This window comes from Sinohyriopsis cumingii, chromosome 14 (genome assembly GCF_028554795.1).
Source record: "Sinohyriopsis cumingii isolate HCF-2022 chromosome 14, ASM2855479v2, whole genome shotgun sequence".
Lineage (NCBI taxonomy): Eukaryota > Metazoa > Mollusca > Bivalvia > Unionida > Unionidae > Sinohyriopsis > Sinohyriopsis cumingii.
In genome coordinates, this window is record NC_142974.1 from 114014567 (window position 1) to 114041841 (window position 27275).

At 36.3% G+C, this 27275-nt stretch overlaps 1 protein-coding gene across 1 annotated transcript in view; it reads left to right on the forward strand.

Annotated features, from left to right (window-relative positions):
- LOC149784636 (uncharacterized) overlaps positions 1-27275 on the forward strand; it is a 129816-nt gene that overhangs the window by 37674 nt on the left and 64867 nt on the right. The window contains exons 5-7 of the mRNA XM_089932694.1: positions 13496-13755; positions 16717-16993; positions 21739-21812. Coding sequence (XP_089788820.1) covers positions 13496-13755; positions 16717-16993; positions 21739-21812 — 611 coding nt within the window. The remainder of the gene's footprint in view (positions 1-13495; positions 13756-16716; positions 16994-21738; positions 21813-27275) is intronic.

Here is a 27275-nt window from a genome sequence, read left to right on the forward strand (position 1 = left end):
GTTTTAAATGTATCATCAGACAGGTACACTGGTGATAACATCATTGACAGTATGTGCCATAGGTGTTATAATTGGGATAAGTAGCAACCCCAGTCATTTTTTTGATATTGAAATAACTGCAAACACTTGCTTTCTTCATATAGATCTGTTTAACAGCATTTCAAAACAGTTTATTGTTTTAAAATATCTCTATTAGAAAAAAGTTATATTACTTTTAAGTTCCAAAATATTTACAAATTTCTAGAATTTGTGTCTTATGTAAATATATTCAGATTATGTGGCAGTCAAGGAAACGAAGTAAAATTTGATTTCTTTAAAAATGTTATAACTTTCTTATTTGTTGAGATATTATTATGAAATTTGATATTGTGATTGCATTTTTCCTGCAGAATGCATTACTGTCATTAAATATGTTGTATGACTTTAATATTTTCATTTACAACTGAAAATCATATAAAAATTTCACAACTTTTATGACAGTTAACTTAATACAAATATATCATATTAGCAAGAGTTCATATACGAGTAAAACAACTTCAAAATCAACAAAAATGCAACGTTTATTCATAATTGTGATTGAAACAATGTTGCAAGACCTAATTTAAAGCATACTGTGATGTTAATCAATATCATTTATAATTTCATCAATATCTTCTTCAATTTCTGCTACTTTGTTCTCCTTGTCTAGTATTTGAGATCTAATCATTTCACAGTTGTCAAATTTGGCATTACATCTTTCAGCATCACCAGGTACTAAAGAGTCTCTGTTTCAATTTGAAGCGGAGACTTTTAATTTCAGTTCTTAAATAACTGTTGCTTTTCTGAAGGGACAAGATCTTTGATTTCTCACTATTTCTTTTCTCAGAAATAACTCCTACTTGCTCTGTCATCTGATGCTTGGTTCTCATTAGTCACAGTTGCTAGCTTTAGTTCAATTTCTTTCAATTTTTCAGTCATCATCTTTATTTGGTTCTCTTGCCTGCTGACTAATCGTTTCAAGCCACGCAATGCATGCAAGTGTTTCTTTGAGGTCTCGTCTCTTTTATTTACATTCCGCACAGAATAGTGACCAATCCAGTTTTTAATGTTTTCTAACTTCTCAGTATTTTCGGCAATTTTCTTCTGAAGTTTTGAGCACTGTTTCAACTGTTTCTTATTTGAATACTTAAGTTAGTTTCTTTTTTCAGAGTTTCATCATCATTATCATCGTCATCACTGTCAACAAGATTACCACTTGCCTGAACATCAGTGGGCTTTTTCTCTATTTTATTTTCGCTTAAATTGTCATTTTCTGTCTGCTGATTAGTTTCCTTTGTAATTTCTTCATCACAAAACACTGTTTCTTCAGTTTTTTTCATGGTCAGCTGATGGCTTCATCATTTATGGATGAAAGGCAATTCAGGACGCTGTCAAAGTGTTCAGCCCATCATTGAAGAATCTTCTCTTTGTCAGCAATCAGTGTGTTCCCATCTGCGCTGAGAAGGGGGGATGATGCAGATGATCCATGCACCTCTTTCTTGCAAGGTCTTCATGTCATGCTTGTCTGCATAGCACTGGATCTCATCAACTTTGTTTTTCAGCCATGTGTCTCATATCTGATGGAGTTTCTCCTGTACAGGTCTGCGTATATTGCAGTACACATCTTTCCTGCAGGTGTACATTGGGTTGTTGAGGTTGGTTTGATGGAGGCAATGTTTCTTATCCAGCAACTGCTTGATCTCGTCGCAGTTCTCATCAAACCAGTCTTGGTGCTTTCTGGTTTCTTCAGGGGCATCCATGATAATACTGTTTGGTACTGGTGCATTTCAGCTTGCAGATGTTTAGTCATTTAGGAGCATTCTTTCCCTGTGGGCGTCTTTTGGGCTGAATGTGAATGTTGAGCTTTGTGATGATGAGGCGGTGTATGTCCAGCAGATGGCAACATACAAGGACTTGGACACACACAATCTTGCCTGTCCCTTTTGCTGACAGTGATGTAGCTGATGAGATGCCAGTGCTTATAGTGAGGGTGCATCCATGATGTTCAGTTACAGGTAGGGAGGTGGAAGACTATATATGGGATCAGTAGTTCATACTCGGTGCAAGTCTGGAGCAAAAGGAGACCGTTGCTGATACAATGACCCACTCCATGCTTTCCTAGCTCTCCATCCCAGGCAACGTCATCACAGCCTATTCTTGCAATGAAGTCGCCAAGAATGGCATGCTTATATGCCATTGGAACGTCAGCAATGACGGAGTGAAGATCCTCATAGAACTTGACTTCTGCTCCATCCAGATTGGCCATGGTTGGAATGTAGTAACTGATGAAGGTTAGGTGTTTTCTTCAAGACAAGAGGGGGAGTTTCATGGTCATAAGTATATAGCTTACTCCTTTGGGAGGTCTGGCCAATTTGCCAATTAGTGATGTCTTCTCTGCAAAGCAGACTCTAATCTTATGGTACTGTTCACATTCCTCGGCCACTTGAAAAAAAAGTGTATCAGGGGCTCCTTTCACTGCCTTCTCTTGCAAGCTGGGTCTTGCTCAAGGCAGCAATGTCCACATTGTATCTGGCAAGTTCCATTCCTATTAGGGCAGTTCTCTTCTGGGGTCTTTCTGCATTGTCTCTGTCCAATAAGGTGTGCACCTTCCATGTGCCAAGTGTCTTTTTTCTTTGACCGCTGGAGGAGGGTCCCTACCGGCCATGATAAGCTGGCTAGGGAGGTTAAGAGCAGGCGATTTTAGGGCACCTTTTCTAGCCCCTTCCTCATGCAATGGAGGTGAATAGTGCATTCCTGCAGAGGGCTTCTCAGTCACGCAAGGGGCTGCCCGACTCCACAGCTGATCCGTGTCAGTGGTGAACGACCCTAATGGCCTGAGCCACCTGCATGCAGGTTTGTGGATATGGCTGCCAGTGTACCTACACCTGCTGCTTCATCACTTGCCTTTTGCCACATGACTTTAGTGGGTGGTGAAATGGGATGGGTGGGTGACAAGAGTAACTTGAGTGGTGACTTTGTTTTAAGTGAGAGTTGCGCAGTTCATTGACCTCACTCTCTTGCCCAAAACCATCAGAGTCCAGCAGCATGACAAATTCGAGGCGGCCAGAGATGGAGTTGAGTGCAGTGGATGATCAGGATGTCCAGCGTGTCTTGTTGATCTCTTAGCGCTCCATGGAGCTTTGCTGGGAATTGCCTTTCTGCCCATTGACCAGATGGTGGTTCCTCCATGGAGGCTGCCAAATCCAGTCTTCACTTGCTATGTAGACACATTCTAACTCACCGAGAGTTTAAGACTCGTCAGTTACCCTCATCTTGGTTTAGCCGGCCAGTCGAGGCCCTTTTCCAGCATGTGGCCGCTGTACATGCCACAGCTTCTTGGAGCCACAGTTGAGAACTGAGTGCCAAGTGGGGACCAAAGTTGGGCGAGTTATCCCAGAAGGACGACTGCTTCCCCCAACCAGAGGTGCTACCCATCCCTGAACACCCACCCTGTTTATCTGCAAGAGAAGTACAGTTGTTCCCCTTTTGTAAGGTCACCCCATCAACAGCAGGAAAGTAGCCTTATAAAGTGATGTAATAGCTACATTTGAAGCATGAAAGGCATGCATGATTAAATATTTAATATGTTAGTTTAATAAAGATTCAAATACATGTACATGTATTGTGGAATCAAATGTGATAAAACTAACAATCCTGCATAGCCATCAATCTTGGTACCAAAAAAACCCAGCTTGTCAGTAAAATCTGTTTGCAAACAGTAGAATGACATTTAGTGTTTTAGATTTTAATTGCTTATTTGGGTTAAAGCCTGCTATATCCCATGACTTTGTCAAGTTTTACCCTCATGTGAGTATTATTTTTGTGTGTAGTGTGACTAAACTTTGGGCAATAAATATATTCTAACTCTAGCATAAATGATTTAAAACGTTTTTTTTTTTTTGTGATGTGACACCATTAATATAGACAATAAAAGCAATGCGACTGCAGGTGCAGACATTTCCACCTGCCAGCAGCGGTGTCATTTTTGAAAACACTCACTCGATCAGAGTTATGTTAAGGTAGTCTGATCATGGCAACCTATGGCATTAGGATTGGAAGATTGGGAATTTGAGTTTCCTATGACGCTTCCCACCCACTTTTGGTATATGGACATTTATGTTGGGGTATGTAGTCATTGTCAATTGCCTATTGCAAAATTGGAATTTGCTGCCGCCATGCATGGCAGCATATGGTACCAGCTTACCAGCAGGCCTAGCAAACTTAAATGATGTCAGATTGAGTCATACCTGCTTGAAATCAAAAGGGAAAAGGTCTGTTTTATGAGAAATTGTGAATATTATAACTGCTGTCAGATATGACTAAACCACAGCAACGATAGGAATTGACCATGTACTCGTCATTTACATTGCTAGTCACATGACTGCACAAATCTCACTACCTTATGTCACCAGAACACGGTGATGACTTTGAATCTGACCCCTAACCACAACATAAATTTCCAAATATTAAAAATGGGATGGGATGGGTCAGAGTAAACTATGATTAGACAAGTGTTACCATTTCTTTAAGATAGAGTAATAAGTGAAATTGTCTGTACTTGAAAATGTCAAATCCTGGAACAGAACATTGGTACTAAAGTATTATGCTGTGTAACATGTAGCTTGAAATGCCAGTGTCAGATATACACAGGTCACTGGGGAAATGGAAGATGTGTTGTCCTTTGTATTTTATAATGTAGCCTGATTTAGGATGATTTGCTGTTTAACAAATTCAGATATAACATGATTGAGGCATGGTTGCTAAAAATTGTATATTTGTTCATTCATCAAAAAATAATCGTTCTTTCTCCAAAGTATGAACACTAGTGTGTAAAAAGTTAATTATCATCTTTGGAAGAGTCAGTGTTTGAACTCACAGGTAGCTTTAACAATTTTTCAGTCTTATTGCTGTGATGTCTGCAGAGTAGCAGTTTATAGTGATGTCTAGCACTGGGACATCACGCTGCAGACATGTAGCATGATGTCCCACCCAGTCACATTATCCTGACACCAGGCCGACCAGTCCTAATACTTCCCTCTTAATGCTGAGCGCCAAGTGAGGCAGCTGTTACTACCATTTTTATGTCTTTGGTATTACTCAGCCAGGGATCGAATCCACGACCTCCTGCATTTGAGGTGGATGATCTAACCACTAGGCCACTGGAGCGGTTAATCCTATTATTAATGAACAATACACAATAAAAGCCAGTAAATTTGTATCCATTGGTCGGCCTGGTGTGTGTATAATGTGACCGTTATTTTTAGCATATAGAAATACAGTTTTATATTAAAACAGTGTGTTTATTACATATGTCTCTATCAGATGTTGTGGGAGTCATGAAATTTTGTATTTGAAAAATGCACATTATCTAAGCTGAAAGGTTCTTTAATTCCATCAATGGTCATACATGAACCTTGAAAAATTAATTTCTTTCCTGGAGAAAGTGTGGAAAAAACCTGGTATTATTTTTGAAAAAAACATTGGAACCATGACAAGTCCATGAACTATACATGTATATTCAGCCTCATGACTGGGTCGTTACTGTTTAAGGACTAAATATATGGTTCACATTTGAGTGTAATTTCAGTGTTATCTGTTGTGTTGTATGCTTTTTTATCAATAGAAATGGCAGTTATCTGGAATTTAATAGTCTATAACTCAGGGGATTACTTTTCATGTTTAAATTAGGATAAATGTTCACTTCAACAAGGCCTCATCAACGCAATGCACAAGTTTGTTTAGATTTCTTTGAACAAATTAAAAGCGTTGAACTGCCTTTTCTAAATGAAAAGCTGTACAATGGTATAGGTACAGTTTTCTATGCATTGTGGCTATGTTAAAATTAACTAAAATTTGATTTGGCATGATATCGGTTACAGTCACATTATCTTAATTAAACTAGGTAATGTGCATAATCATCATACCCGGTATAATGATGTAGATAAAGTGGTGACTATCTCTATCTCTCTTTCCCCATCCCTCTCTCTCTCTCTCTCTTCTTCTGTCACTGTCACTATCTCTTTCCATCTCTGTCTCCCTGTGGACCTCTAAAGAGCATGCTTGCAGGAGGCATACACAGTAAACCACTCCGATGTGATGAGACCACGTTCACTCCATGGTAGTCATCTGCGATGACTCAACAAGAAAGTGTGGTGTGCAGAGCACTTCTCTGCAAGCCACTGCGGCAACTCCATTAGAATGTGTGGATTGATGGTAGAGTTTTTCCTTCTTCACCCTTTCCAATCTTACTCAAACCCACCGCAATGCTTGTGATTCCAAAACATAGTGTGAGCTGTTCTGTGTTTAAATGTCAAGTCAATCTCTAATATACATTTCTGTCATCTGGGTCTGCCTGCATAAGTCCAGCACATGCCTATCCTGGTCCAGCATTTAAATAGAAAATGCAGAGGTGCCATGGGTGTAATTGCCAGCAGATCATCTGGCTCCACATTTGTGGAAAACCTGAACAATATAAGACCCTGAGAGGCTACGCTTGCAGAATGTCCACTTTGTGATGGCCACTGATGTCATCACAAGACAGATTAACATGAATCATTGAGGTAACTCTGACAATATCAGGCACAATATATTATCAAGACACTCAATATTCCGTGTGTAAGACTTACTAGTTCACAGGACTTGTATTAATATAATCAGGTCAGTGGGTATTTTTATAAATCTTGGCCGTGTGATGTCAGTCATATACAGTGCAGATTTAACTGAAATGACACAGCTTGACGTGGACATTTATTTAAGAGTTTATACCAATCATTAATAAAATTGTTCATCAAATCTCCTTATGTCACTGATGTCATCACAAGACAGATTAACATGAATCATTGAGGTAACTCTGACAATATCAGGCACAATATATTATCAAGACACTCAAGATTCCGTGTGTAAGACTTACTAGTTCACAGGACTTGTATTAATATAATCAGGTCAGTGGGAATTTTTATAAATCTTGGCCATGTGATGTCAGTCATATACAGTGCAGATTTAACTGAAATGACACAGCTTGAAGTGGACATTTATTTAAGAGTTTATACCAATCATTAATAAAATTGTTCATCAAATCTTATTCTGTGTCATTTGCAACGGTCAAAATTTACACCCTCAGCCACCAAAAACACAAATGAATTGTTTGAGAGAAGATACTTGAATGATCATGATCAGATATTAAGCCAACTTTAATACACACTCAGCGATGCTGGTGTGATCTTAAGTGTGTGGAATTCCTGCAAGGTGATTATTATAGAGGAAGTCACATCATAAATTGTGGGTGAGGATTCAAACTTTAGTCATTCAGGAGGGACTTCTAGTAGGCTAGCCAAGTGGTCCAATTTTCTTGCCTTTGCCGATCACTGCCATCTTACCTGTCTCCATGGATTCAAATCCCCAGACTAGGCCAAAGTGGGTATGTGACAAAGTTGCTTGTAGCTTCTCATGGGTTGGAGATCTTACCAGGGTTTCTTCTTGGTTCTTTTTTATAATGATCACCATAAATAACCTGTCTAGCACAGATAAATGGTGTTAAACCATAAAATTACAACATTAATCAATCATTGAGGCAATGCACATGACAGCATTGATTTTGTGTAAAACATCTATATAGCTCAACAATCATGAAAACCATTCCACTTGCATGTGATTTGGACAAATTGTTCTGTTTCTGTTGCAATCATTGCTTTGATGAGTTTTGCAGTTTGCTTTACTTTATCTCTGGTTTTCAGTCTTGACTACAATTTCTCTTGTTGGCATGGTCAGTTTTGCAGGCGTTCATTGGATGTTGAAGGTGAGGTCTTCCTCTGAGGTATTTTGCGACTGTAACATGTATTTGATACGTTTACATGTACCTGTGTGCTTGTGAAGAAGTTCCAGTGGATCACAAGCAGTATTGTAGCATGATTCAGCAGTCTCTGCTATAGCATCACTTGCGGATTTTATTACTATATATATATATATATATATATATATATATATATATATATATATATATATATATATATATAATGGTTAAATTGCTTTATCCAAAGGCAACAAAATATGTTTTCCTGATGGAACTGGAAGTTCTGGTTAAGTCAGCTGTGAGTAAACTCTGTGGGTACTAAACTTCCCATGGAGACATATTCTAAAACTCATCGGTCATTTATAGGTCAGCCACATCCGAATCTAATGACTTTTTGCAGTACCATGCATGTGAAGACCATTAAATGTCATCGATATGTTGCAGTTGTGTCTGATCACTTGACATGCATGTGGTTAACATTGTGACAAATAGATCCCATATTAATTTTTGTGTCGACTGCAGAAAATAATATTCACATAGGGATGTCTTTGTGTGTAAGAATCACATCATTATACCCAACAAGATTACTTGCACCTAGATCAAGGCCATCATTGGAGGGGGCTTTATTGATTCAGAAAAGAATCCAATTGTGAATGACAAAGATGTCTTTGACATTGCAACAGCTTCTGTGAAGTCCTTGAGTACATCATAACTTGGTTGTTCTTCAGTGGATGGTACTATCATATATGCTGATCCTTGATTAACCATCTCTTAATCATATTCAACAACAGTTGAGTTTTCAAGGGTCCAGCTGGGTCAATGATCAGTGCATTAACTGAGTTTGGTAACATGTCACAGAGTTTGGGTGGCCAAGGATTTACTTGCACAGATAAGTCAGTGATAGTATAATCTTTTAATGCTGTCATTTTCCATTAAGCCATGTTCATTATAAATTGTTGTACAACACAATCATGTCTTCATATTGTGTCTGATGCAAATTAAAAATTGTACTGCAAATCCCACTTGCATTGTGACATGTAATAATAGCTGTGGTTGCTAATCCAGTTCATAGTCACATGTTAAAGGCGGTCTTTAATGTACAGTAAATAGATTACTTTGGAAGGAAGGTTAGGTAATAACATGAACAATTTCTGTTCCAGAATTTTGTTTATAAGTTTGAATATGTGGGAGATATCAGTGAGTAGCAGAACAGAGAGGCTACCCACACCTTGAAAAGAAAACCCACTCATATTGGCATTCGCATTTATGATGGGATACAAACTGTAAGGACCATTTGATTGCATTGCTTTAATAGGAAGAATCTACCATATATTAAACTGGTTCAGCTTTATTGGCAAAGACAGTAAGAACAGCACAGCAGAGAGGAAGGTGGTTGATGTTTCTATTTAATATGCACCAATCTCAAGACTGAGCAAGAAACATGTGAGAGCAAGCTAAAAGTACAGGAGTCTGACATTTAATCAATAAGGTACAATGAAATCTCAGAGAAGACGAAATCACATCGGTACTATATATGAACACAAGGAATGCAAGTGTGACCCCAACCATCCGCTCGAGTCATCTTTTCTCTTTTATCACTTCACAATCGCAAGATGACCGAAAAACGACACATATCCATTCAAAACACAGTAACGTATCAATGCATAACTCATGGAGAAATATCACATGAATACAATCTAGCAAATTAACATTTATTTAACCAATATGGTCACAAACCCTTTCTAAAGGAAATTCTGAGAAAATTAAAAAGAAACATTTATTGATTCTTTTACAAGACATTGTCCGATATCAAAGTTACAAGTAACCTATGCAACTGCCACTGCGAAACTGGAACCATGCTCAGTGAATTGTTACAGTACTATGTCCTATGCTATAAATAACAGTTTACAAGAAACAGTAATTTAACAAATATTTCACCTCCGTCCTCTTTTTCAAAAGCATAAGTGCCTTGCAGTCATGGTTTTCTTGAAATTTTCGCTGCTTTTAAGCTCTTATTATAAAACACCTGCATCATCCAATTTTCAAAGCACGTACTCTAGAGGAATATAGTTGCACTAAAATAGAACGGGCAAGTTCCATTGGCTGCATGCATTATGACAAAAATCCGTTCATTGCAATATGTCATAATGCAGTCAACAACATGTATATATTTTATATTCATGTGAAGACGAAATGTCTGGGTAAACAATACAATATTTTCTGCGATTATTTCTCCCATTTATTTTTATACCCACCCAATCTCCAACAGTAACTGATAAAAGGTATAACTGCATATTTTCATCCCCATTATAGATCAATGCATATGAAGAAAACATCCCATTCTCTTATGTATCTAAGTGCACATTACAAGTCATGTACATTACATTTACAGGTCCTGACTTCCCCCCTCAGCATTTGGTTGATGCTAAATAATATTGGGCACAGCCATTGGGCTGCATGCACCATTTCAGATAAAAATCTGATACCTGCAATCAGCTACATGTATAGTTGTTTATGCTTGCTCGTGAGAGGACTGAAGGATTGACAAACCATGTAAAATACTTGCATGACAAATATTTTCACTGGTTATCTTGTACATTTACTTCCATAGACTCTCCAATAGTTAGTCATTAATTGTATATATCTTAAGCCCCATTACAAATCAATCTCAAATGAAATCATATAAACAGTTGTAATGGCTAATCAAATGAACCTTGTCCCAGGAAGGAAAAACTGAGAAAAAGTAAAAATTCTATTGTGTAGTGGACCAATTATAGGAGCTTCCTGCAAAAAGCTAGTTACTTTGAGAATTACTAGGCAGTTGCAGAGTTAATCTTGCCAGTCAAAATGTTATCATACTTAACTGGCCCAAAAATCAAGTAATACTAGTGAGTTAGTGAGAGAGAGAGAGAGAGAGAATGCATGTGAGTATCACAGGCTGACGAGGGAGTGATAAAGAATTGCATACTTGTATAAAAAGGGTAATCGAGGCTGATGGATGTTAGAGGCAGTGGCAAAAAACTTCAGTTTCATAAATCTGGCAAATTATTGGGAGAGAACAAGTGTGTGTGTTTATGTCACTGACAGATGTGAAGGCAATGATGGTGAACTTTGTGTTTAAGTAGAGTAATTGAGTGATGTATGGTTTGATTGAAAGACACAGGGAAAGTGATATAGAGAGCCTTGCTGTATAACCAGATGAGTTTAAAACCCTGCAGTATAACCAGATGAGTTTAAAACCCTGCAGTATAACCAGATGAGTTTAAAACCCTGCAGTATAACCAGTTGAGTTTCAAACCCTGCAGTATAGCCAGTTGAGTTTCAAACCTTGCAGTATAACCAGTTGAGTTTCAGACCTTGCAGGATATCCAGTTGAGTTTCAAACCCTGCAGCATAACCACTTGAGGTTCAAACCCTGCAGTATAACCAGTAGAACGCTACTTTTTGAGTCTTCATTTAGAAATTAGAAACTGCAGAACAATTTTTGTTTTAATCATAATTTGTCACCATGCATTACGTAGAATCTCATTACAGTACATGAAATATCAGACTTTGACTCGGTCATTTTATAGTCAGTCAATAACATTTATAAAAGAAAATAAGTTTACCATCTATAATAAAGATATTCACTCAGGACATATCTATTTTGGTTGATGTGGAAGCTAGCAAAGTGTGCAAAGGCTCACCAGTGATTGATTCAAAATACATTTTTATAAAATCTATAAGTCAATAGATTTTACTGAATTGACCTGTATATAGATTATGCAGAATTGTCTTAAGTACTACATGTACCAGGATTATGAATTGTAATTGGTAACACTTAAAAATCAGGTCACATTATAGCTTTACCAATTCTTGTTCACTTACCATGCCAATAAATTGTTACAAACTAATACATATGATTATTTTTAAAAGAAATGTATAGTTATTTTCTATGCATTTATATGTGTTTGTATTTTCTAACTTATTTTGTACGAAATAAACCAAAGAAACAAGGAGCTCACAACTCAAGATCACACAGATGTTGTTGTAAGCCTCACCAATTGTATTGGGTTTTAAATTCATGTTGAGCATCATATCAACCATTTCCCTCTAGAATTTTTTTTTTGTCATTTGAGAGCTTTCATTTTTAGCTCCATTTTGTCATCAACCAGAAAAGATTATGCATTGGTTTTTAATCCAGGATACATTTTGTATTAGAACAAGTTTGTTATTACTACTCCTAAACTGTTGGAGGGATTGTATCCAAGCTGCACAGATACATTCATGGCATTGTCTGGTTCAGGGTGGGCAAAATATGGCCTGCGGGAATGAACAGATGTTACCTTTTAATTTACAGCATATGGCGTGGCTTTAAAAACATCGCTTATATTGACTGTACCCTGTGCATGCATGGTCAAGTGAGTTTTCGGTGAAAATGATGGTTGTTGTTATATTGTTATAGGGTTTAATGCCATTTTTCAGCACAAGATAGGCTATACATGGTGGCCAGTATAAATGGTGGAGGAAGATATCGGGAAAACCCTGGTAATAACCACTGACCCACGAGAAGCTACTGGAAAGCTTTCTCACATACATATATTGGCTTAATCCTAGACTCGAACCCACACAGACAGAGGTGAGATGGCAGCGATCCATAACAGTGAGTGCTTTAGACCAGTTGGCCACTCTGGGCCCTGTGAAAATGATGGAGCCACTTGGACATCCAATATGGCTATCACAGTATTCATTGTTTGTTAACTTTCTTATCGTTCATGCTCCTAAAGTAACTGTCATACCAATATTGGGGTTTCACTTAGAAAAAGTCTTAGGATGTCTAGTTGGTTGCATGTGAAAATGGTGGAGATCTCAGACAGTATGGGGGCCATTTTAAAAATATGGCTACTAAGGCACCCACATTTAAAATGTTAAGGCACCTGCATAAAGGACAATGGTCTTAAATGGGAATTTGGCTGAAACACTTTTTATTATGTCTAGTTGGCCCTAAATGAAAACGATGCCAATCTAGTTGGCCCTAGATGAAAACGGTGCCAATCTGACATTCAGAAGGGCTGAATTGATGGACATTTTGAAAAGCTTGTTCTCACTAGTACACCTGAGTTAGTTGATTCATACGTTAAATGTTAACTGCTGACTGGGGTTGGTAGTGTGATTCACTGCTTTTGATATGCTTTTAATTGGTACGGTAAACATACATCCAGTTTTAGACTAACATAATTTGGGGACCGCTCCGGTGGCCTAGTTGTTAGAGCGTCCACCTCAGAAGCGGGAGGTCAAGGGTTTGAACCCCGACAGAGTCATGCCAAAGACTTATACAAATGGTACTAACAGTTGCCTCGCTTGGCGCTCGGCACTAAAAGGTTAGTGTTAGGACTGGTCGGCCTGGTGTCAGAATAATGTGACTGGGTGGGACATCATACTACATGTCTGCAGCATGATGCCCCAGTGCTAGACATCACTATAAACTGCCACACTGCAGACATGGTACCAATATGCCTGAATAATTCTTAAAGCTACATTAAAAATCCTAATCACACACACAAACATAATTTGGCTTGATGTTAATTACTGCATGGACATAGTTACCCAATCAATTAGTTAAGTTTAGAAAACGTTCAAGGACGTATGAATCTGTATATGGATTTATTTATGGCCAGCAGTAAGAATGCAAGCATTTTTTGTTTGCAGGAGTGACTTGTGCTGATCCTAAATTGTTGTACCAGCTTCTACACAAATCGACACAAGGTGCCCTTTCTAGCCGATCTACTTTGGAAAGAAACTGTCAAACTGTGGGTCTGCGATTTCATAGAGAAACTCCTGGTAATGGGAACTGCTTCTTTGAGGCTGTGTCCAGTCAGCTTCAGCGACTAAACTGTCCAATACAAATATCTCCACAACAATTACGCCAGGATGCTGTTGCCTTCTTGAAAGCTAATCAAGTACTGCAGGTAAGAACAGTTCTATAGTGTCCATACCATGAAGCTGAAATATGAAAGTCATTATTTTTTAAAAATCATTTCCATATGTAAATTACTATCTAGATTATAAAATATGACTAGGAGAAAGGATGCATATATATATATATATATATATATATATATATATATATATATATATATATATATATATATTATATCCTTATGATTTTGCTGTAATGTTATTAGAATGGTCCTTAAATACAGACTTATGTAAGAAAAGCAGAAATTATGGAAAACTGGTTGTTGCTGAAAAATAAGCATAATTTATTCATCTGTGTTTGATATGGATCCAGATTAGTGGAATTACTCAGGGAACCAGACTAACTATACAACAGTACCTCAGATGTTATAAACTGCATATACTTTTCTTGCAAAGTGTCTGCATGATCAAACTGTTGATTATAGACTATTTTAAAATAGATGACCAGCAAGTGACGAATGTTGAAGGACTCATGGTACTAATTCAGTTCCCTTAGTAAACCTATGCAAACACCATATTAAAAATTCAATAACTTAATATTTATGAGTGCTCATGATCAAATCAATATTTATCAGTATAGAAGAAACCTGGACATTAGCTTCTGTGTAGAGGCAAGGATATGAGCCTCACCATTTTCTGGACCTGCATGAGTTTGAAACATACACTTTCAATTACGCACCAAAGAGTCAGGTGCTAATTTTAGTAATGAATGTTCCAAACTTAAGACTGTTAAAGGACTGAAATTCCATCAATAAAACTGTCTCTAGTTCTTTTTTTTCACTTACAACTAGGTTAAGCTCTCAAAAGATTCTTTTTCCTAAAACATAACTTACATTATTAACCAATCATGGACAGCCAAACCCATATATGCTCTATTTTATGTTCACACATTTCCAGGCTGATTCCCATTTTCCATATAATTATTGCCATGTGTCCTAAAGACGAGGGGAAAGTAAGCCTATTAAAAAGTGTTAATAAGCACAGAAGTATAAAAAGGTATATTGAGATTCTTGTGAAGAAAAGCAGCTAGGGTAGGGACATAGTTTCGTTTATTGGACATCATGTGTCAGTTTGAGTATGTCTCTTGAAAGGAGATATGATTGCAGTTCTCGTGTGAAATGGGAGAAAGAAAAACATTCCAAGAATTATGTCAAGTTGAGAGATAGCAACAAGCCATTGAACTGCATATGGTATGCAACTGAAGTTTGTACAGCTGTACTAGTGGTAAATAAGGTCTACGCGTACTTTACATACTTTTCAGTTGAACATAATGTTTACTGTCGCTACTGGTTTTGAATACCATACCTTTAAACTTTTAGAAGCTTATGATATTTTGCTACACCTTATTGAACTCTGGTAAAACTTTCTGACAAAAAGACCCCAGCTGCCTTACTGAGACATTCTTGTCAGGGTTGGCAGGTCTGACACACACACACACACACACACACACACATATCTACATGTGTGTATTCAGACTTCATTCCCTATGTCTGCTGTTTCCTTTTGATACTGATCTAGTAGCATACTTGATCAGATGGGTGCAGTCAATGTTGAACTTTTCTTAATTTGATAAGCATAAAAGCTTGATTGGTTTGATTTTTTTTGTACCAAAGAATGAAATTCACAAATTGATATCATTACACTACTGAGCTTCATTTGCTGTATATATTTGTTGTACTAAAACTCCAAAACCAAACTGCCTTCTTGTCTCCTTCAGGGGAAAATCTTTCTAAAATAAGCAGATTTCCTGTGTTATGAAATTAAAGACACTGATAAAAATTAGCCACACATGGTAAAGAAGGGCTGCCCACCAATTTCTGGCTGCGTCAGATGTTCTAACTATATGGTGCAAGGGACAGATGGTCTTGCATTTGGTTTAGATATGGAATGATGACATCCATGCAAACTGGAATTTGAGTTGAATTTTACCATTCTTAAACCGACGTGATAATGCCATGGTCATCAGAAATTAATTGATGTTGCATCTTTATATAAGGTGTTTTTTAAAAAAAGAGACCCTGGACAGGTGTGTTACTGATTAGCATGTTGTTGCATTGTCTCCCTTTGATTTTGAATGTAAGGGATTGATCTTGACAGGTGTTCATATTGTGGTAGCTTTTAATCATCAAAGCAACTGCTGTTTCTTGTCATCATAGTTTTTGTCTTTGTACTTTTGATTTTGGGAAGTTTTAGAGGTTAATCCATAAAATTAATTGCATATAAATATGCATACTTAAATAGGCAAAATCACAAAATTTAAGTTCTTGGAGGCAAAATCATGAATTTAAGTTCCCTCAAGATGTGTTACTTTAGAAATCCTTCAAAACTGAGACCCACAAAAATAAAACCTACCACAGTATTCCTTTTTCATATAAAATTACATAGAAAGCAGGGAAATAAATATTCAATGATGTAATCACAAAGTAATTTCATTTATGTATCACATAACACAAACCTGGCATTAATATATAGTCTGAGTTGGAGTATTTTGAATTACATGCTTTGTTTGTGACTCCAGTATGGAATTATAATGTGTTGATAAGAAACTTGCTGACTTAGATGTTTGCATCAAGCACAAACATTAATTTTGTACAATTTTCATGTGGGGTCAAATTCAGGACATATTGAGCAGCTTCATGACAATATTACATTAATCTTGACATCATAGTGACCTGGTATTTGTTTCCAACTGATCAGGTATCAGGTTTTCATCTGACTAATGACAATATCACATTAATCTTGACATGACACTGACCTGGTATTTGTTTCTAACTGACAGTGTATTTGTTTCTAACTGACAGGGTATCAATTTTTCTTCTGACTAAGATTAAAGAAAATACCAGACACAAATCATTGTGGGACGGTATAACTTCTAGAGTTATTAAGAATGTGGATATCAATTTCATAGACCAAACTGATCAGACTAAGAAATCTTTTTTTTAACTACACAGGTGTCTGCTGGCAACATAAACTTTGCTGAATTCATGTGCAATGAGAGTTTTAAGGAGTACTGTGCAAGAATGGCAACGAATGGCGAATGGGCAGACCACGTATTAGTGGTTGCAATGGCTAGGACATTACAGAGAGATATTATGATTGTGACAAGCTCGCCTTCCTCAGGCAGTGATGACATTATCGCATGGGTTGTTGGCCAGGATAATTTTCAGGGAGATCCAATTCTCCTTGGACATATCTGGGAACACCATTATGAGTCACTAGAACCAATAGGTAAGTTTATTAATAAATAAATATATTTATATGCCAGTGTGCGTGTGTGTGTGTTCACACACATACACACATATATATTACATGTGTTAATTTTCATGATTATAGAGTGTTAGTTCATTTAGTAAATAACATTAAATACTAACTTTCTTTATGTTTGTGAGTTTTTTCTTTACAAAGTGGTCATTATAGGCAAACATATTGCTTAGTTTATGTGTAGAAGTTAACATGTTGATGAGATACAAGTACCAGTCGTGATTTTTATCACAGAAAACTAACCTTATTCCTGATTGGCTAGCTGCTAAAGTACTTGACCTTGTTGACAAAGAGTGATTTAAAAATGATTTTGTGACCCTCATTCTGGTTATGAAACTGCACCTTGGTTTTTCATATAAGGGATGTTTAACTGAAAATTATTTCTCCTAGAATAAACAGTAGTCGTGGTGACAAATAATTGTGTCCAATTCAGTTGACATGACCTGAATTATTTATTTCTATTATTCTTTCCAGTACAACATGCTATAACTTTAGGATTTAGTAGCTGTTTTGGAAATACTGTGATTTCATCTAAAGACATGGTGATTCATCAAATATTGGCACATCAGCAAAATAGACTGAACATTAACTCTTCCTGGCATGTGGGTCCGTAAAAATGTCAATAATTGCAATAGTACTGCATACATTGATTTCAGAAACACACAAAATCCCATTTTATGACAAAGAGAACATTTTTACCAAGGAATCATATGATACACACGTGCTTCATATTTTTAAATACTAAATGTATTTTAAAAAATTTGGTACGGTTTTTTGTGTGTAATGTATTTTCAAGGTTTGTTTCAGACTTGTAATTACAATTGAAGGGAGATATCTAGAGGCATTGGTGAGCTTATTTAATTTAAAATTTTCATGTTCAGTATAAGCAAAAAGAGATACAATTTAAATTATTTTGAAGGAAAGAAAACCAATTCATGGCATTTATTGTGAATATCAATCTATTCTGAATATTGACATTATAAAGAACAAACACTCAATCTGTACATATCACTTTATTTAAAAAATAAAAAAATCATAAATATTTCATAAGATCACAGTACCAGTTCCTTCTCTTGCACTATCTGATTTCACAATTTAATACTACTCTATGAACTGTATGGTATTGCTCAAAATTCATCATAATTATTAAGAAAGAAAAAAATATCGACATCCAGAGTTTTATGTTGTAACATTCACAATTTAAACCATATAAATGCAGATTTACTGTAATAATAAATTAGTGGAAAACCTGAACAGTATGAAAGAGAAAATGAGGAATTTTTTCCATTTGACCGACATACTTTGTAGAATTGTGGGAGTATTCAATGTGAATTATTTTTCTGTTTGCTTATTTTTTGTTATTAATTTTAACGGTATAAAACCAAGACTATCATATCATAATTTAATTGGAAAGTGTCAATTTCTGTTTACTTAATTGTCATTTCAGATCACCACATATATGTACAAGAATAGTGTAATGCTTATGCGCTCTTGAGTAAGATATAATTTCAATTTGTATTTGATTTGTCATTAAGGAATTTTATGAAAGCATTGATTGTGAGAAGTCACATAAACAAGATGCAGAAAGGCTTCAGAAGTACAAAAGAAACAATGAAAAAGTAAATTTATTATTAAAGCTGAATGTTCACAACATTTATATATTATCATATGCAAGGAATATGCAAATTTCAGCTTGAAATAACAAGCAGTGAAGCTTTTGCAAATAGTGACCAAAGACCAATATTAAAATGGTGGATGGTGGATATGTTATGAATTTACTTGAAACAATATCATAAAGATGAGTTCAGTTTTGAATCCTGTTTACAAAAATTATGCATAACACATAATTTAGAGCAACATATAATTTCAACATATGAATGACTCAAGAATACAATTTTTCATATCAAAGTGAAGGGGGAGGTCACTCGATAAAAATGTACAGAAAGGCTTTCGACATACCTGGAACACAAGAAAAGTCTATTTATACTTAAAGAAGAATCGTCACCCTACATTTATATGTACCCGTATGTAAGAAATATGCAGATCAACTTGAAATAACATGAGGTCAAGATTTTGCAACAAGTGACCAAGACCAGTATTAAAAATGATGGATGGTGCATGTGTTTCAATGCTTCCCGAGAATTCATCTATAAAGATATCATGGATATGCATTCAAATTTAGACTCGGCACACCAAATTATGCAGAAAACTATCCATTTTTATTTATTCCAAAAATTCTGGAAAATGGATCCCTTGTTGCTTTCATAAGGTCAATAAACTTGTCACATGGTTAGGTCTGGACATTTTTATAGTTTGGTCTGGAAAATGGTGTATAATCTGTTTCTACTTTTGTGGCAGGAATCCTGTATTGAAATATAATTTATGCCATAATGCTTTGCATGATGTCTAGTTGGTCTTAAACAAAAATCATCTTTATCGGAAAATCCAGTACGGCTACCTCAGTGGCCTTCTCACAAATCTTGTTATCACTCCTCAGTGGATGGTCCCATCAAGAGAGAATTTCATATGCAACTTTTTGTACAAGTCTCATTGGTCAAGGCAGCTTTTCTAACTATTAATCTCACTGGTCCAGGTAGCTTTTCTAACTATTAATCTCACTGGTCCAGGTAGCTTTTCTAACTATTAATCTCACTGGTCCAGGTAGCTTTTCTAACTATTAATCTCACTGGTCCAGGTAGTTTTTCTGACTATTAATCTCACTGGTCCAGGTAGCTTTTCTGGCTATTAATCTCACTGGTCCAGGTAGTTATATAAAAAATATATTTTTTCAACTTCTTCTCAAGAATGGCTGAGTCATTTGTGATAATAATCAAGATTATTCTTAGGACATGCTCTGTCAAGATTGTATGTATGGCATCTCCAGTGTCTCAGTGGTGTCATCTCTACATGGATCTTGTAGAAATCCTGTTTTAAACTTCCCTTAATCAGAAAGGTAACTTTGATTAAAACTTGCAGGGAATGTATCACAGTAGATGCTTTGGTGCAATAGTGTATGCTGTGGCACTATTATTATTGGCATAGCTTCTATAGCCGCCATTAGGTAAATATTTTTAACTGTTTATTTTGATCATACTTAGTAGAAATGTTTCATAGGACTTACACTATTAAAAACAAAGAACAGTGTAGTTTAATACGTTGCAGTTTCTCTGATACAGTTATATGAAATATTCTTCCATTGCATGTGTGTGTATGATTGGGCTTTTTAACATAGCTTAATCAATTCTTCAGTCGTATTGCCTTGCTGTCTACATTGTGGCAGTTTACTGTGATGCCTAGTACTGGAAAACACTGGAACATCATGCCACAGACATGTAGTATCATACTTCACTTAGTCACATTATCCTGACACTAGGCCTAACAGTCTTAACAATAACCTCTTAATACTGAGTGCCAAGCGAGGCACCTGTTAGTACCATTTTTAGAAGTCTTTGGTGTGGCTTGGCTGGGGTTTGAACCCACCACCTCCCAAATCCAAGGCAGAGAACCCAACCACTTAAGCCACCAGAGGGGTTCCATTGCATATACAATCTGCAGGAAATTTATTTTATTAGAAACAATTCATGATCAGCCATGTTTGCCTTGCTTGCCTATCCTTGAACATTAAGTCCATTTGTTCAATCATAATTCCACCACCCTTCTGGTGTATCTGCTGTGGAAACTGAATAACTAATAAACACTTGCTTTGCCATTTTGATTATATTTGTTGGATTATAATAATTATATAGAACAGGGGGAACTGTGGGCTCAAAATGTTGCACAAATGACTCATCCCACATATTTGTCTTGTACCAAGTGGATATGAAGGGTCTATTTTGAAGTTATTGACAAACTCTGTTTGGGACGTGGCAATGAGTCGGCATACTTATAAAAGAGATGATCAAACATCTTTCTTCTGCCATATAAACCACAATACCATGTATTGGCTCTTCTTCAGATGGTACAGTTGCACTTTGATGTCAGTGAAACTTAAGAATATCCCCCATGGTCACATGAAGATTTGGAACCTTTCACTCCTTAAGTGTTGAAGTGTGCATGTATGGCATCCATCTTCATTATTATAAGAATCCTTGCAGGAATTTTATTGCTGCTAATAAAATTTAGTTTTCTGGGGGTGGATGGTAAAAGTAATTTTAATTATATAGCATTAGCCAGCCATTATTATAAAATTCCCTGCTAAAAGCTCACTTTAATGGTCTGACATTAGTGTGGGTACAATTCAGATTCATGAGGAGTATCCTTCATGAACCTACGATGTGGAGATCAAACTGTAACATGTTTTAGTATGTTGCATATAGCGGGAGGTTTTAAGTATGGAATAGGACTTTGGGACATGTGTCCTGGAACAGGTAAGCAATTCAGCAGTGACAGGTAATTATTACATTATTAAAATCAGTTTAACACAGCAGCCACCATTCCCTCCTCAATAAAAAAACTATGTATTTAAGGAAAAGGCATTCTTAAGTGATCATACATAAATATAATTTAGTATTCATGATAATGAAATAATTTATATCTAAATTGTAATTATTTTAACTTTGCATGATGTTATATGTTCCACAGTTTCAAGCTTCAGTGAAGAATGTATTTTGACTATATGAGTAAATCTCTTTAAAGAAAGTTTTAAAATTATTAGTATTTTTATTCTAACAAACGCTTTGTTTGTTAATGCCTGCTTATATTGTATTTTTCAGACTCGTCTGGACTCAAGGTGGAAGGTCAGAGGCAAGCTGTGGAAAGGATGGAATTTGATGAAAATGACACAAAGGTTTGTTTCAGAAAACACTGTAATGTTGCTATTCCTCTTGGTATACAGATGTATATATTTGAACTTAAATATGCAACTTTATGGAACAGAATATACACATTTAGAATAAGTAGCATTGTCTTCTTTTACTCTGCAGTGTTTCCCTGTTGTTGAAAGTAAGATGTTTATGTTGTGAGGATCAAGTTAGTATTAGCTACCTGCTAGCACTATGGACATTGACTTATCTTAATTATTAATGTGATAGGGATTGTGTATAAATGAATTGGATGTGCAAGTTATTAAAGTGTTGATATTTTCCAAGGGGTAGGAATAGTTGTTGAGTAGTGGAAGGGGACTGAGTATGAATAACTTGGATGTACATACTATTAGAATGTTGATACATCTTCAAGGAAAAGGACAGTTTATATTGAAAAGTGTAGGAAGAGTGGGTAAGTGAGAGAAAAATGTTTATATTGTGAGGATGAAGGTATCGTTAGTTACATGCTGGCATTATGGCATTATGGACCTTGCATAATTCGTCATTATTATTAATAATGGAGTCCTTGTGATATTATATGGAATGATTTTGGATTTACTTCCTAATATAATCTTGAATATAGTTTCTCCTTATGAATATTAGCCAGCTACGTCATGGATCCAGTCCTACTAAAAGATGAAAAATGTCATATCCTGTAAATTCTGAAAGAGACAAGGGGCAGTAACTCTTGCCCATTACCTCCACTTGATGTCATCAGGTGTCACCAGGTGTTGATAGTTTTTTGCTTTGTTGTTCTGCAGAGAACACATAGTGCAATAGCCTCTGACAATCCACTGTTGTTTTTTTTTACTTTCCTGGAGATCCGGTGTTTGTTTTGAAATTATTATATGGAGAGAGTGTGGATATGAATAAACTGGATGTGCATGTTATTAGAATGTTGATACACTTCCAAGGAGTAGAACTAGCTGTTGTTTTGAGTTCAGGTTCATTGTTAGGTCAGAAAGCTCAGAACTACTATCTTACTGGAAGCTTCTGGCAAGCTGTTTCATATGACCATAATGCTGCGCCTGAGACTCCAAACCCAAACCAACACAGTTGTTTAACTTTGATGTGCCTGTTATTAGAATGTTGTTATCTAACATAGTGTTGCTTGAAATAATCAAGATGTTAGGTTTAAATAACATTAAAATATTTAGGATTAAGAGTTGCCACACCTTAGCTCAGTCAAATGAAGTTGTTCGTTATTCCATTCTTTTTGGACTGTACTTCAAAAGTAATGATGCTACACAGTCCAACAAAATTTTTGTTAGCAACTAATCTAATAACAGCGTTCACACAATTGGCATGCAAATTGATCTGAGTGAATGAAGAGAGGAGGCAGGCTTTTTAAAGGAGATCTGAGAATAAAGTATATGTTAGATAAAAATGGAACTCGTTGAATATTGGTGATCAGTTGGATCGCTGGAATACATTGAAGGGTGAGCTTGGGTTGAAGACAGACACATCTGTTGCGGATTTCAAAATTAATTGTAAGAATAGGGCACAGACATTTAAAAATTAATGGATATTAGTTATGCCTTTTAAGTAAAATACTCATCAGTGTTAGGCCGAGTACAGCATCATATCAGATGCAAAATGAGGATAGCATATCACATACGAATCAGCTACCGAACTACTGTATAGCATGGTGTGGGCTTCCTATGCTTAAAATGGTGACATCATGAAATTTTGTAATCAACTGAGATCAGTTGACCTGTGGAATTTGCTGATCAACATCAGATTAAGTTACACACATGAAAAATGGCAGGGGTTATCAGTTTGAGAGAGATTTTATATGGCTTTTAATGTGATGATCTCCCGCATCCCAGGCTGACACTGTAGCCATCTAGGCCACCAGAATGGTCAATTTGATAATACACATGAACCACATATATTAATAAGGTTATCTCATTGGCTAGCAGTGTCTCCACTCTGGAGACCAAATATATTATTGGATTTGATCAGACCTGGAATATATGCTTATACATTACAAATTTGAATGTGTTTAATAATGACCAAACCTTTTCCATACTATTAAGGTAGTCGCAAGATTAGTCACTGATTGGCTGAGATTGTTACTGTTCTGGGAAGCATATAATTGTCTAATCTGATTTTAATGAAACTTACAATATATCAAAATCTGAGAAAGAGTTCAGTAATGAGATACACACTTAATATTGTGTTTCATTGACTAACCTCTGGAATGCTCTTTCTTAAATGACGTAATCTTGATATAGTCTGATAATACAAACTTGTTTGTTTGTACCCCCTTATCAATTTAAATAATGGAAAACTTTGATGTGATAAAAAGTGCAAGGAACTTAGTCAGTTCATTCATTGATTTATAGTTACTAACCTGACTCTGAGTAGAGTGGCCCTAACATTGTCATCTTATGCGCGCTTCATGATTAACGGAAGTTTTCAGTGTAATAGACGGACATGTTTGGATCCATTTCCAGTTTCTGGACAAGTCTAGTTTTAGCAAAGGGGTTTATCATGACTACAGATGTACATACATAAGTTGTCTGCTTCCGATATTTACAATATCGAATCAAGCAAAGGAAAATAATGACAACTACAAATTTGCTTTTAATGTGGATTTAACAAACGGTTTAATTTATATGTTCATATATGCAGAGGGATATAATTCCAAATTCTCAACGTTATGTAATTTACGCAATTATTCAGCAGTTACCAAACAGGATGAACTACGTTATTATGGTGTCTGATGGAAACAAACTAGCCTGTAGTGTACACAATATGGCGCCCTGTTAGTATGGAAAGTCCGTTAAGCATGAAATGGTGCAGGGGATGCAGCATTAGTGCCATTCTGGCCACAGTCAGGTTAAAAATTATTAATCAGTGATTCAACTGACTTAGTTCTGTGCACTTTTTATCACATTAAACATTATCATTTTTGAAATTGTTAGGGGGCTAGAAACAAACGGGGATGTGGAGTCAGACTGTAGACTTTAAGTTTGACTTGTATGATCAAGATTTTAGATGGGCTTCCAAAACCAGTGAGATTCACTTGCATGGTAATAGAGTTACTTTGCATGGAAATGGCTGACTTTGTAACTGTGCTTGAAAACATATGTTTAGTGTAAATTTGGTTTCAGGTTTCTTTAAATGCATGCTTGTATCTTATTCATATTTGATAATAAACCAGAAGCAGGCATATGAAAGGAGATCAGAAATAATACTTTTCCTTTTTTCGTAGGTAATTCTCAACAGATTTTAATTAGACTGTAATGTTTATAAATTAAATATTGTAAGGAGGAAGTGATTATATTGCATGGAGGATACCACGATTCCCTAAATTGACGAGCTTTTCCAAGTTTTCATGAGACGACAGATCACGTGGTCCCGTGACGCAATTCTATCCAGTCCTTGAATACAAACATAAGCATGGCGATTGAGACAGACAGGAATAGGCCAGATTTGGGTTGCACATTCAAAAGTTGTACTGATCAGTGCTCAAATAAAAAAAGTTTAGGCTCAGGTGACTTAAATAAACTCAAACCCTGACCAAAATTCCACAAGCCTGGACAGTTCATGCCTGTCAACTCTCAAGCCAGGAGAAAAACCTTCCGAGTTTTGGGGTATTTCTTCATCTAACTCTGGATCTCATAAAATCTCCCAGTTTTTCGCAGATAAGTCCCCATTATTACATTATGTCTGTCAATTTTCAATTATCAGAAGAAAAGTAAAACAAACCATACATAAATAGATATAACGTATGCAATCCACAGATGCCATATTCTATTTTTATCACTTGTGAATATTGTGATGAAATCAGTGCCGGATTTAGGCATAAGCTAAACAAGCTATAGCTTAGGGCCTCACAGTCTAAACGCACAGTCTGAAGGGGCCTCAATTTTATTTGATACCAAATATGGCCTCTGCAGCTTCCCATAGCTTAGGGCCTCGCTATGTCTAAACGCACAGTCTGAAGGGGCCTCTCAATTTTATTTGATACCAAATATGGCCTCTGCAGCTTCCCATAGCTTAGGGCCTCACAGTCTAAACTCACAGTCTGAAGGGGCCTCTCAATTTTATTTTATACCAAATATGGCCTCTGCAGCTTCCCATAGCTTAGGGCCTCACAGTCTAAACTCACAGTCTGAAGGGGCCTCAATTTTATTTTATGCCAGATATGGCCTCTGCAGCTTCCCATAGCTTAGGGCCTCACAGTCTATACTCACAGTCTGAAGGGACCTCTCAATTTTATTTGATACCAAATATGGCCTCTGCAGCTTCCCATAGCTTAGGGCCTCACAGTCTAAACTCAGTCTGAAGGGGCCTTTCAATTTTATTTTATACCAAATATGACCTCTGCAGCTTCCCATGGCTTAGGGCCTCGCTATGTCTAAACTCACAGTCTGAAGGGGCCTCAATTTTATTTTATGCCAGATATGGCCTCTGCAGCTTCCCATAGCTTAGGGCCTCGCTATGTCTAAACTGCCACACTGCAGACATCGTAGCAATATGACTGAACAATTGTTAAAACTACATTAAAAATCCAAATCACACAAACACACACACACACACGTCTAAATCTGGCATTGGACAAAATAATTAATATCACACAACAGTTTTTTCTTCAGTAAATAGAACGTTAAGATTAAACATTATTCATGTAAATCTCAGATGTTTTTAAACAACTACAACAGTAATATAGTAAATAAAGTTAAAAGAATAAATTTATCACCAATTAGCTTAAATGAATGATCTCTGTGAGTGCTGTAAAATTTTCTCTGCAAACAAAATCACATCTCCATTTCCGCCAAAGAAACTCGGCCAGTTAACACTTGACATTCCTCCAACTTATATGTAAAGTTTAATTACCATGATTAAATTAAAAGAAGGAATAAAACAAAATATACCATGCAGTATGTGCCCCTAAAGAACTATTTCAGAACAAATATTTTATTCAATAAATAGTGTTACATGCATTATGACTTAAACTTAAAGAAATAAGCTGGGGTATAGAACATTCGAAAAACAGTTGCCACATGTACAGTAACTTGTGATTGCAGGTCTGAACTGTTAAAATGAAGTCCTAGGCATCGTAAGTTACAACAAAATAAGCATTGTTTAGCTGGGAATCAATTGCTGGTGCTTACATACACATGCTGTAGAACATGGTTTCTTTGAGTTATATAAGAAGGGCAGTCCTTTTCACAAGATACATGTAAATGCAAGGATAAGGATTAACTGTTAATTAGTCACACTGGTTTTATTGTTGCATACTTAAACCAAAACTTTAGCTATTTTGCAGTGTAGCCAGAGCTGACCAGAATATGGAAAAGAGACTTGTCCTGGGGGAATAATAAGGTGTATCACATAGAGAAATTGCACATCCCATGAGCGCTTGCACATTGGGGAAAGGGGTGGGGTCAATAGTCTCCTCCTTCCAATTTATATTGTCAGCCAGTTAATGTCAA